The 13,894-nt window shown below is 43.4% G+C and overlaps 1 protein-coding gene across 4 annotated transcripts in view; it reads right to left on the bottom strand.

The window, feature by feature from the left end:
* Window positions 1-13,894, bottom strand: part of SPECC1 (sperm antigen with calponin homology and coiled-coil domains 1) — an 87,531-nt gene that overhangs the window by 38,272 nt on the left and 35,365 nt on the right. For all 4 annotated transcript variants that reach the window (XM_064468080.1, XM_064468078.1, XM_064468081.1 and 1 more), the window contains 4 exons: window positions 4,723-6,290; window positions 2,683-2,890; window positions 1,977-2,050; window positions 1,249-1,427 (listed from right to left, as the gene is read on the bottom strand). In XM_064468080.1, the coding sequence (XP_064324150.1) occupies window positions 1,249-1,427; window positions 1,977-2,050; window positions 2,683-2,890; window positions 4,723-6,290 (2,029 nt within the window). The remainder of the gene's footprint in view (window positions 1-1,248; window positions 1,428-1,976; window positions 2,051-2,682; window positions 2,891-4,722; window positions 6,291-13,894) is intronic.

Raw genomic sequence — 13,894 nt, 5'->3', positions numbered from 1 at the left:
CTACTCCCATCCACTGTACAGCTGCTGCGGAAACTCCTGAAGGGAAAACAGTGAGCAAATATGTGCAACATAAAGCTGGACTGTTACCCCGCCTGAAAGAAACGACCAGATTCACTGTCTTACTGTGGCTATTCTACCACTGGCCACGAATCTACTAGGAGGGAGATGAAATTGAAAAATCTAGAGGAGCAAAACTGATTTGGCACACATTTTTGATAAACAGTACCACTTTTTGTGGGTTTTTTTGGTCTTTCTTCATTCCCCCTGAAACATCTTCATTGCTGCAGTTCTGCTGGTTCTGCTTGTGTCAATGCAAAAAAAAAAAGCAAAGCAGAGCCCTGTCTTTAGAAATTTTGGTTCTTCCTTCTACTACATCTTTTGGTTTCCATCTCTTCTTATTTAGTACTTCAACTGTAGTATGATTTTTTGGAATTAAAGGTGGTACATAGAAAGGTCATGTGCCACACAAAAGCCACATTAAGGCATCTGTACTAGTTCCAGACTCAATTGCAAAAGTCACTGTTGCCACGCTCCCACAGAGGGAAGCCCCACATACACAGCTTGTCATGCTGGGTATATCTCCGCATGGTTCACGATTACCGTTCCCCCTCCAAACACTGAGACTACAGCAACTGTTTTACAGGTGCATGACCAAGCTGCTTCTGGGCTAAACGCTCACCCAGGCCACAGCCCAGACTATTTAACACAGCTAATCACACAGCAGGCTTCAAATTAAGGCCAGGAGATGCGAGATGAGGAATCCTAGTACCTGCATTGATCACTCAGTCAACACCTGCAGAACAAGGAAGTCCAGCTAGTGCTCATTTTAATTTGAGCATATATAGTCCTTGACTCCTCTCAGGTTAAGTAGTTCTCTTCTGCATGTCCCACTGAATATATGTAGCCAAGCAACCTTTTCACAGATGGTTTAATACAGCTGCATAGAGTGTTATGAAGGCAATAAAACACAGTGGAATACAGTATTAGAACAAAGCTATAAGAGGATATTGGCAGTTGTTATTACTTAATACTTGCTGATTAAAACCTCCATGGCCTAGTTGACAGAACTACATTGTCAAAAAGAAAAAGAACAGAAACATCTTAGAATAAAAGACACCAAAATCTCTCAGAAGAGTTAAAAACAGATAACGTGCACATCCAAGCCAATGAATAGTTATTGACAAAGCACCATTTGCATGCATGTTAGCAGTCACAGAGAGCAAATCTTGACCTTTATATATAACCAACCTGTTGCTGCCCTTCATTTCATCCAGCTCTTTCTGCAGTCTGGAACTCTTCTCCTCTTCCTCCTGAAGCTTCCTCTTTACCACACGGAGCTCCTGCTGGGCTTCGCACTTAATGTCATTGGCTACAACCACCGCAGTCTGCAGATCAGCTTGAAAACGCCTCCACTCTTCTGTATCTTCCTAGAAAGAACAATTAGAACCCCAAACTGTTTGCTGTAGAGATGCACCTATTTGAGCTGAGCACTTAGCTATTGATCTCTCTTTCAGTGACCCAAGCAACCAGGATTTTGCCACAATTTCAGGATGATGCCAAGGTCAAACTAAAGAGTTCCATCTTTACACAGTACTACAGAAGAAAAACTGATGCTAAGCTGTCCACCCCAACACAAAAAACCCAAAGTTCTTCCTATAGCTATTGATCATTCAGACTTGTGATACTACTACAAGCACTGCTGCTGAAAAGAGCTCATTGCTACTGATGATTCATGAAGCAGGAACGGCTGTTCCAAAGTAGCAGAAGTTCACAGGTACAAAAAGCAGAACTAATTTGCGAAGGATGTACTGTATTTTTCCTTCACAGGCAAAGAAACGGCTAGAAATAAGTGAAGAGAATGAAGGATGAAACGATATAGAAAGAACTTTCCACAATTGTTCTAGAAAAAGACAATGCTTCTCTCAAATCCAGTATTGCCATAAAAGCTCAGCTCTGCCACGGAGTCTAAGCCTTACCTTCATTTGCTTGGTCAGAGCCTTCAGCTGCCTCTCTGTCTCTTGTTTTTGTTCTTCCAGCTTCATTGCTTTACCTACAAATGGTAAAAAAGAGAAGAGATTATTAAACACACAAAGGCAAGGGTGAAAAGTGAAAATGGGAGGGCAGAGCAGCCTATCTGGTTTTGCTTTTAGTAATGCCACCAAACAGACTGAACTGAAATTAAGGTACTCTGTCAGTGGAGCAGGAACGGAATCAACAGTAGATTTGTTACTCAAACATCTCTGAAATAGGTCATTATTTTAAGGCATTAAACCAGGTTTTTAAATTTACAGAATCATATGTGCAGGATCGCTTATTCATTCCACACACCTCTGGAGAGGCAACCCTGGTCAGCGAAATGGGCCGCTCGTTCCACCAGGTGGCAGCTCCCCTCCCACAGCACCACCACAACCTCCACCGTACAGTTCTTGAAAAGGCCAAGAATTCCGGTTCCAGAACAGGCAATACAAGGCTTGGAGACCGACTCTAATATTATTTCTGTGGTACTAACGGTTAAAGTAGTGACTTTTGTGCATGAACGGAACGGATTGGCCAGAATTGAAATATTTCTGAAGTGAGGCTGTTGTCACACGTATGAAGACATGCCTCCTCCTCCCCCCTGTCACAGCCATAACTGAGCCTCCAGACTAAGTTCACTTAGATCCTTTTTTCAGCTCCACCTACTTTCCAGGTCGCTGATGAGCTGGTTATTGTGCAGTTTTATAGCACGATGTTGTTCCACCTGGTCCTCCAACTCGAAAATTGTCTCTTTCAGGTTTTTTATATCTGTTTCATTCTCTGATGTTTTTTCCTGCAGCTTCTGGCTGGTTCTGCTCAGCTGCTCAGCCTGCCGGTCACACACCTCCTTCAGCTGACCACATTCATTCTCAGCCTGGAAGGGAGCAAAGCAAGCTGCAAGTCTGCCTTTATTTCTTAACAAATATCACTCATTAGAGATTTTACCGGGCATTTTATGGACTTAAGAATTGAACCTGTGTTCTAAGCATTGTATAACCTGAGTTTCAACGCTAATGAGAGTTTCAAGAAACACAGATGAGCTGTGAATGTTGGTTTTCTTGCCTAGTCAGACAGACAATAAAACAAGATGCTAGAGAGGAAATTAAATTTCTATTTGATGACTATAATTCCAAACCAATCTCTGCTGGTGATGAACATAGAGGAATGATATTCCTGGAAAGCTCCACATCTATTCATGTATTGTTATGAGAGTGATATCACTGCCTTAGGGCCAAGATGACAATCACTTTATCCACATGAACAATTTTACCGCTTTTACCATGTGCATTTTCAAAGGATTGTGAAAACATACGTAACAGAGCTAGCTACTGCAGATAAGTATATTTTCTGGATATAGGACATCTGGAATTACTGAAGTGGGAATCTGCTGCACTTCAGTTTGTTGGCTCCGGCCCACAGACCTATGCTTCCAGGTTTGGGGGAGATCTGTGAGTATGAACAGCAAGGTTAGGCTGCCAATTCAGTGAGCAGCACTGGCACAGCCTGACTGAAGGGCAGCCTTACAGAAGCCTGTGGTCTTGTTTGGGTGTCACAAATAGCCAATGACTCAAAACAGCTTAATTTGAGGGAAAGGAAGAGTAAAAAGGAGGAAATCTGTGGTTTCAAAACTAGGCAATAAAAGTTTGGTACAGTCTGAGCACTCAGCAGTTTTTCATTTATTCTTCATAAACTGCAGCTCTAGCAAGCGCTTGGGAGCTTCCTCTACTAACCCCATTTGCTGTGGTCACCTATTTAAGCTGAAAGGACATCTGGATTTTCTAAATCCCTCAAATCATGGAGGTGCTTTTTGGCAGTGCTCTCTTCCTCTGCAGCTCGCCAATTTTACCATTCTTCTCCCGATCCCTTCCCCGTACAGGAAAGGCTGCGCTCGCTGACTATCACTCTTTCTGCAGTGGTGGGACATAACCACTGGCTTGTGCTTCGTTAGCACTTTTCTAGGACACCTAACATCGCAGCTCTCTTCTGAACAGCCGTGATCACACAGATAATAGAAGAAGTTATTGACTTAAAAGTTTTTTGGAGACTACCAAATGAGGCAGAGAAGAATTGTTCTGAAACAAATCAGTATTTTTGCCATTACTTTACCTGTCCCAAAACAGAATCCTTCTCAGTTTCATAAAATTAGAATCTCATCTGGAGCTTGACCGTGCATTGTTAGCCACGTTGCTGTAAGTATCAGCTTCTCTGAGCATTACCTCACGTCCTTGTGTTCTCATGACCAATGACACCTATAGTTCACTACTAATTATTCATGACTAATTATTCAGAATTTAATATTCACTGCTGACTACTCATGCCCTTCTCTATCTGGATTACCAAGTGATTTTCACTAATATTTGTTCACATAATATCAAAGTAATTTTTTATTGACCTGTTCTCTTGCTCCAATTTTGATAAACACAGTTCTATTTACCAAAATAGTAAATTCTGCAGAAGATATTAGGGGGAATTAGTTTTTAATTTATAAACACAGCTACGCTAACAGTTATTCCTGGGAAAATATGCATATAGCAACAGAAAGAGAGACAATCACACAACCCCAGCTTCCATTCAAAACTAATAATGCAATTTAAATCCTGGAAACTTATAATCAATGGCTCAATAACAATCTCAAGACCAACAATTATCCATTTATGGAAGGACAGATAAACAACCGTTATGTTTTTACCGCTGTTACTACTTTACCTTAGAGAGCAGACCCTGAATGTGCTTCAGCTCACTGTTCGCCTTCAGCAGCTCTTGTTTAAGCTCAGTGCAAGACGCTTCTAACTGATCCTTTTCTGCATGGGCTACTTTCAGCATCTCTTGCACCTCCGAGTTGTCGGTAGTACATCCCATCGCATTGATTTCTGCGGCCTTTTGTTTCTCACTCTCTAGCTGAGTTTTGAGAGAGCCATTCTCAATTTTTAGACCCTCTAAGGCAATTTTACAGTCCTCCAGAGTTTTTGTCACCGTGCTGTTGCTCTGCTGTTCCACTTCTAGAAGTTTAAGCAGCTTCTCATTTTCTTCTCTCAGGCTTTTAATCACCTGCTGGGCATCTTGGTGCTCCCTTTCTAAGCTTCGTAGGCTGCTGGTTAACTGTTGCTGAATGTTGAGCAATTTCTCTCTTTCAAATTGTGCTTTTTCAAGAACTTCTGCGCATTTCTGTTCCAGTTCAAGGACCTTCCCCTCCTGAGCTCTGCTCTCTTCATTTTTGGATCGCTCCTGGAGGAGAGTCATTAACTTTTCGTTTTCTTGGCTCAGCTGTTCTGCTCTATCTCTGTGTTGATGAAAGGAATTCTCCAGTAGAGCTTTCTCTTCCACCAGCTTCTCATTTTCTGCTGTCAGTTCCTGCACCATTTGCTGTTGATCCGACAGCTCCTGCAAAGTGGCTTGTAATTCTTCTGCTGTGCTGTGGTGATTCTCCTCCATTTTTTGTATTTTCTCTGTCAGAGATGCAACCGAAAGGTCACTAATATTGTTTGGAGAACTTCCTGTAGTGGAGCATTTGGAACCTTTGAATTGGTTGCTGTTGGAGGATGTCGGCCTGGAAGGTACATCTGCTATATGTTCAAAATCAGATGCATCGGGTGACAAAGAAGCTTTAGTTACATCACTGCTGGAAGAACCTGAATTGCGCAGCGCACCCCCGTTCACACGCTGCCTGTGCTCATCCATTTCTCCTCTCGACACATTTTGTGATGGGCTTCCAAAACTGGATTCTTGGGTAGTTGGGGTTGGGAGGCTGCTGTCACCCCCACTGCTTGTTGTTGTGTCTGAGAGGGGAGAGTTCTCTAGATAAAGCAATTTCTCTTTCAAAACACGATTTTCTTCTCCCAGGCTAGCAAGCTCTTTTTGAAAAGTCCTGTTTTTTTCCTGAAGGGTCCGTATTAATGGATCTATGTCAACAGGTGATACTGTTTCTACATTTTGGTTGGAAGCACCCATTCCTTCAGCGTTAAGTGATCCTTTCTCTTTGCATTTCTTCAACTCACAACGGAGTTTGGTAATTTCAGAATCTTTCGTCTTTGCTTCTGCCAGGAGTTCTTTAACCTGAGATTCCAGAAGAGCCTTGTCACCAGTTTCATTCTCTTGCTTGGACTTGCTAGTGGGGCGCACGTGTTTGGTAGGAGTTGGTGTACCAGAAGAGGTGGGGCTGGGTTGTGTTTTCCTAGCATTGGCTTGACCACGCAATACGGCTCGCTCTCTGGATACAGATGACGATATTTCCCGGGGGGCTGGAATCCCTGTGCGCTTTGCAGCTGAAACTGTTCCTTGAAGAGAAAGAGATGAGACAAATTGAGTTAGTTCATAGAGAAAACAAGTCACACAACAACAATGCTAGAGCCTAGAGCAGTCTTGGAAAAAACATCTGAGTGTTTGAATAGGTTTAGTCATGACTGAGTGTGTGGATTCATGTTTCAAAGGCTTGTATTATTTTGCATTTCTTCCTCTCCCACCCCCCGCAAAGGAACACAGCCTGCTGAACTTTTTCCCAGCGTGATAATATAATATGTAGATGCTGCAGTACATGAACTGCAACCCCCAAGGCCAGGATATTAATTATTTGAGAGTAAAAATTCTTTACACTACTTTGTGAAATACTGAATTTAAACCTGTTCATTTCTGGGGTAAAGTTTAGTACTTCAGAAAAGATACCATCCGTGGAAAAAAAAAAAAGTATTTTTGTCCCACATAAAACTAAGGTATCTGCATTATGCTCAGTTTATGCAGATCATCATAAAAAAGGTCCGAAACTTTATGCTGACTGCAGATTCAGTGAAAGACAAAACTCTCCTGGCACTTCTAACACTAAGACAATTGTGTTGCTGCAGCTTCTTGCAGAAATAGATGAGAGATTTTTCATGTTATAAATTCCTGTCCTCTTACGGAGGCGGAACAAAAGGAGGTTAGAAAGTTGATGCTGGTCTGTTTGGTGGTTGGTTTGTTCCCCCCCCCCCAATCCAATTTAATGCAAAGCATTATGTGATCACAAAGGAAATAAAATTTCTGAGTTGCTGACCTTCCTCTTCCAAAGCTCCCTGGGAATATGGGACCATGGGTACTGAACAAACAATAAGAGCCATCCTAACCACCTAACTATTAACAAGCTGGTTAAAGAAAAGAAGCTTGTTATTCAAAAGGGGAGGTATTATATGCCACCACAAGTGGCAACACTCCGAATTTAAGAAATCCCGGTTTTCAGGACCTTACTCAAAAGGAAAAGCCCTACAGTACAGAGCCACAGAGTTTTGGGGTATGGTACAATGAAGAAATACTGTACATAAACAGGATGCGAGGACCAGTTATGCAAACAGAAAGGGCTAGTGAGCCAGTGTTTGCAGTAAAAACAAGTTCCAGCAGCACTCTGGGGCAAAATGCTAGAATCACTTACATCTCCCCATGTCTGGGAGGCTCTCTTTGCTGATACACATGTGGAGCCTTCACAGAAAATCAAAGGGGGAGCAGACCCCCAGCTGCACAACTGTGTGGCTACTGCCTGACGCTGCAAGCAACTCCATAACCCTCCCGAAGCATTTTTCGCACATCAAGGAAATCTCTCAGTAACGCAGGGCAGTGAAGGGTTAACGTTAACACCACTCAGTTTGGTCAGCATGTCTTTTGAAGAATGCACTAGGTTTATAAACCCCACACAAACAGGAGCCCCTCCTCCTCTCTCCCAAACAAACACACTCTGCAGCAGGCACAATAAACACCCCGAGACAAAGGGCAGCTGAAGAAAAGACCCCTGAACACAGAGGCGCTGTGCTGGGAGGAGAGCACAGAAAGGGCTCTGTGATGGCAGGGGCACGATAAGGCCAGAGACAAAGGCTCCAGTGTTTATGGGAAGAGATAGCAGGGACAGTCTGGCCGGACAGCGAGCAGCCCACACAGCTTCATTTAGTCATCTGCAGCTGGAGGTGCCAACATATCAAGGCAGCTCCAGGCTCCCCAGTGAAAAGTGCAACGCAAGCGGAGAAGGGAGATTTTCCGCTGCAACTCAAATGGCTGCTGGTGCAATTCCAGACCTGCATTTCAGTTGTCGGAGCTGAAGGCCCTCGTCTCGCCGCTCAGCCCGTTTCTCAAATGCGAGTGCTCCCAACTGCCGAGGCCTGGCACCTGTGAACTGCATTCACACTGAGCTCGGCAGGCGAGCAAAGCTTTTGCGTCAACGCAGCTAACGCCGTCAGATGAAGGACAACAGGGAAATTGGATGGACCGCGATGCGATGCCTCGCTTCCAGCGGAGAAATACCAGCTCCGCACAGCTTCTCGCTCAGAGGCAGAGGTTCATGTGGGGGTTCCCAGGTGTCCAGGTGAGAGAGAAAAACGCCTTGTTCGAATTCTCTTGAACGTACAGCAGCACAAGCGTCCAGAGCAGAGAAGCAGTACTCACACAAGCTATAATCATACTACAGATTTAAAGTATAAAATATGTATTATAAAAGGCCACAGATGGAGCCTAAGGGATGGATTTAAAGCCTTATGTTATGTCCTGGATCTTTATTCAGTCTGAAGGAGGGGTTTTCTACTGTTATAACAAAATTTTATTACAAAGCAAGCACCTCAAATAACACTCTTTTTTCCCCCCAATGACATAACTGTCATCTGGTCAGCACATGACTGGGTAGAGTTAAGCAGTGGGTAGTGCTGACTGGGCAGTAGTATATACGTTACAAGAAATAATGATGCTACCACACACTGGTAAAAATAGCATGGCACTGAGAAAACCACCTTTTCCCAAGAGAAACGTAGCACTTCTCGCAGCAGTGCCAGCGCGCTTCTAATCACCACCAGATGACAATTGCAACATGGTCCTGAGCAATGGAAGACATCTACGTACGGATAACAATTAAGCATATTTAACTGGGATTATCTGTACTTCACCAGCTTGCCAACCAGCGCAGGCCCTGAGCTTACTCAACCTGTCCCACGTGTTTTGTAAGACTCCATGCTCTGCTAACTTGTTCTGTCATAAATCACAAAGCATTTGCTATCCATCAATAACCATTAACCTACCTGTTTTTTCATCACAGAGAAATGTTTATGTATTTTCTTCTCTCCGCTTTCCAAAACAGTGCCATGCAATACTAAAAAGCCAGAAGAGCCCAGAAAAGGGACAGTTCTCAATGCATGTGTATATTGATCACAGAGCACCAAAGTATAAGCACTACTATAAAGTCTATTTTATGGGCAACTCTCCCACCGAATGACCTTGAAATTGAGCAGTGCAGTGGTTATTAATGGAACTGCCAGCCCCATAGCCCGAGGCACCCACAACGCAGGAACTGCATTCAGGGCTGTAAGTCACCCTGGTGACCCGATTAGCTCGACACCCCACACTGGGTACGGGCTATGGTAGACTCCAGAGGCACACGCCTGCCAAGCTGCAGAACCCGATCCAGGGTTGATCTATGCTGCTGCTTCAAGTGGCTGGAATCACACACAACTTCTCTTCCTAGAAAGTGTTGCTTGTTTTGAGCAGTGAAGAGAAAAAACAACGAGCCCTGCATCTCAAAGAACACATTCCAGAAAAACCACGCCAAAGCATTGAATACCTTTCTGCTTGGTGAAAATGGTGCTATGGCACCTCATTCCTGTTCTCACTGTTCATCCACCCTGCCCAACCTGTTAGCTTAACTATTCTCTTGCCAAGTTTGAGCACAACCTCTTTCCCACATATCCCAACTCAGGCTACCTCTGACCAACAGTATTTTTCTCATTCCCTTTCCACCATACCTAACATCCCACGTCTCCCAGTCTCACACCCACTCTGCTAATGAGCTCAGCTTGTTTTCCCCCACTGCAGAGGAACTGGGAATTACTCCTGAATTACTCCACTGAGAGTTATTGCCTGGAAACCTGTTTTGCTCAGACTGAGGTCACCTCATCATCGCACTTGCCTCGGCGCCCATTTTCAGTATCAGCCATACTATTCAGGTGTGAGGGTTTAAACCTTAACGTAGACATAGAGCTTATAATTTTCAGAGTACTTTGACTCAAATCCTAAGACGTAATTGTTAGCTCTAGGTCACAGGACAGGGAAGCAGAGAGCAAAGAAATGCCTCACCCAAGGTCGCAGTAAGGACCAGGACCCTGGAGCTGGCTGGTGGCCTGCTGTGCAGATTTACTGTTTGCACCAGTTTCTGCCAGGGAACGCTTGCTGACTTTCCGCTGGTGTCAGAAACAAAGTGGGACTTCAGTGAGATAAAAATTGACCCCTCATGATGATCTTTAGCCATTTTAATCCCATTTTCAGCACAATGTTTTTCACAGAGGAAGGATCAGGATTACACTTCAGTTTTTCCACTTAATGATCTATATTTGATCTAAGCTCTCAGCACCTGCCACATCAGCTCCCATAGGGGCATCCACAACCAGAAGAAAATGGACTATGGAATGGAGAAAACCATTTCCCACTCCCCCAGGGTGAACACACAGGACTGCTGTTCAGAAGTCAAGCCCATGCAGTACGGCTGATGTAATTACAGCGATAGCAGGCAAAGGGAGAGTACGTGGCAAACATTTTGCCACAGTCACGGGGAGACACGCGTGACATTTTGGAATGAAGATTCAGTAAGTTTATTTGCCTTCACACTCCGTGTGCTCTGAGAGAGCACGTATCACTGTCTTCCCACTAAAGTGCTAGCCTTGAAGTTATTTATTTTACTTCACTCTTAAGTATAGTTAAGAGCTCAAATACCTGCTTCTCCAGTCCCAGAGCAGAGGAGGAATCTCAGCTGGGAAGTCACTTCATTTGATCACAGAAACATCTTTGGAAGTGTTCTGACTTCCACCTTGAATCTAATTTTTAGAACTGGAGTCAATACAAGATTATTTGCCTCTGGCCTTTGTGCCATTTGTGTCCCACAACCTGCCCTTTTCTTAATCCTTCCCTCTATCAATGTATTAATAACCCAAAGGTTAATGCCGTGGGCTTCTGCCTGTTCCAAGGACTGAATTAACACAGAATGTTCCATTTCGTACTTCCTTCCTAAATTTTAATTCTGTCAACTCTTAAGCTAAGAACAATAAAAACACATTTGCTTCAGCAAATCTGAAAACCCACATTAGTAATTCATTCTTCCATAGTTTAAGTAGGTACTAAGCCTCCTGCATGTAGAGTTCATCTATGTAATTTAAGCATGCTGATCACTGATTCATTTCAGAAAGCATTTCAGTCATGTAAGACTAAAGCATGAAGACAGATGCATCTTTGGTGCGATGTTTTTAAACAATGGATACCTTATTTGAATTGCAAGGGCAGGACAACAAGAAATAAAAGAAAACTATTCATAGCGCTCGGCAATGTTAGTGTCATACGTTTCAAAAAGGCAAACTGTTGCCTGCAGACAAGTTTGTACTCTCACGAGTAGCTGCTGCTCTAGCAGGACTGTTACATCTTTCATTCTAACTCCTGCCTTTGCAACAGACCAGCTATTTCACTGTCTTGTGCCTCTTTGCCATCCCTCCCACCTCAAAAAGGGGTAGCAAAACAAGAGAGATAGCAACAAGAAATTATGGGCCAACTCATAGCCTCTGCGCCAACAGAAGACCGATTCTTCCATCGTTCTGGAGTTCTGTTCCCACATGCTAAGATATTTTAATAAATTTTGCCATCTGAACAGAACTCCCAAGCCTCAGACAGAAAAGTGATTCCTGTGATACCTTGAGGGAAAGGTTAGTATAAATCCAGTGGGCTGCAAGCATTTAGCAGGATGGCCAAGTAAAGAGAATACTATTAACAGCCCACACTTCTACAGCAAATAGAGTTATTAAGCCTCCCCATACAATTTTGCTATGCACTAGCACACGTGGTTTAGCTGAAATAGGTCCTTCTTATCAGTTTTGGTTTTCAGCTTATCCCCTGGCTGTGACTCTGGTAGATGCTGGACTCAGAATGACTGCACTTACTCAGGCTTTGCCAAGATCTCGCTGAGATCCACAGCAGCGCTGGTTACATACAGCAACAGATACGAGTGCATGCCTGCACTACCTACGTGCTCAGTCTTGCCTGTATAAGGTTCTATTACTATTTTTAGCCAGCTTTGATTTGCCTGTGCAAAACAAATCTCGACCACAGGTGTACCTTAATCCCACCTGGCTTATGACACTTAGTGTAGGAAGACAAAATACAGATGTCTAGGGCCATTTCAGATGCCCTTTAGGTATACTTAAAATACCTACACTGAGCTGAAAGATTTGACAGTACCTGTGGGAGACTTGTCCTCTGCTCGAGAGGCAGACAGAGAGCAACTAGGAGGTCTCATGACATGTAGAATGCCACTGGACATTGAACTGAACAGTCAGACTTTCACAACAGATTTACAAGCTGGTGTTACAAGGCAGGTAATAACAGCTTCTGTGTCATTTTCAGAATTATTCCAGTACCCAAGTGCCACTTAGGTGACACAATGAACAACCTAACGCAGTGCATTAATATGCAACTTCATGACATTGTTGGTCTGAATTTAGTCACAGCCAAATCAGAAAAGGTGGTATTAGCTTGGAGCCACTGCACTCCCTGTCAACTCCCCACGATAAAGAAACACATATTACCAGGAGCCTAGCCATATTCCCTGTCTTCTGTTGACTCAAAGTTTTCAAAAACTTAATTAACCTGGTGCTTAAAATCCCTTTCCAGAAGTGGCCGAGCTACACAGAGAACTCAAAGCTTAACTGAAAGCCCAGGGGACTTGGCAGATCACTTTCACCCTGCTCCAGCATTGAACCAGAGATCGATATTGAGACTGATTAAGAGTATTAGGAATGTCCTTTGGGAAATGATGACTGTACAGCACAGAAGGATTGCTGTATGTTTGACTCTTAAAGTACTTTTTCATTAAAAGGTTTCAGAGTTTTGCACACAGATCTACTTCATTAAAACCCTGCCCCTTTTTTTCCTTTAAGCAAATGAAACAGTTAAACACCTTCCCTGCTAACCAGAGATCTTCTGATATCCTAATTAACAGGAAACACACTGGAACATTTCATGGTGGCATGAGAAAAAGCAAACACAACTGCTGAAAAGTAGGGCAGATATAACAGCAGCCCTTCCCCGCGCTGCTGTGCTTTCACACAGATACCTACACAGCGGCAAAATCCCTATACATGTTCTGCCACATTGTTTAATGCCCCCATCCTTAAACCTCCAAGTGTGCTAACGGTAAGACAGCTTGATAACAAATACTGAAGGGATGCACATAACCTCATCAACTCGAGCAGAAGATCCAAATCAGATTTAAGTGCTTCTTGGGGGTTAGAAGAGGACTGGAGGAGGAAGGCCGGATTTTCAAAGAAATATAGGTGCCAAGATACACAGATCAGGACCTACTGTTATTTGCAACATTGCTTAAGCTATTTAGAATGTCATATATGAGAGTGAAATGTCTAAAGCTTCTGGTCCACCATCAGCTTAGGTAAAAGTCAGGATAAAAAAAATGACACTGTGACAAACTATTACAGCTTGGTCTGCTTGATACACAAAGGGAATGAGCCAAACAGGTTAGCTGTCAGCATTTTTCAGTGACCACACACAGTGCTGGATACTCCTTCCAGTAATCCTCAATAACTTGAAGAGCATACCATTTTCCATCTCTTTTAGGGCTGTCCCGCAGAAAGACAATGCTCTCTGCTACTGGTCTTTATGCAACAGCGAACAAAGCAAACCTAGGCTTGGCCAGTCATGGTTCTCCTGAATTAGTCTGTTTGCAGAGTATTAGTCATAGAGCCAACACCTTTACAGGTCAGCAACTCTTTGGGAAGGCTCACCTAGCTTAAAGACAAGGAGATGGCTGCAGAACAACAAAGATGGTTTTGATAATCTAACACTAATTATATAGAAGCATCTGCTCAAATAAGGCCTCCTACTCACTTAA

Source organism: Phalacrocorax carbo, chromosome 17 (assembly GCF_963921805.1).
Source record: "Phalacrocorax carbo chromosome 17, bPhaCar2.1, whole genome shotgun sequence".
Lineage (NCBI taxonomy): Eukaryota > Metazoa > Chordata > Aves > Suliformes > Phalacrocoracidae > Phalacrocorax > Phalacrocorax carbo.
This window is presented reverse-complemented; position numbering and strand designations above follow the sequence as displayed.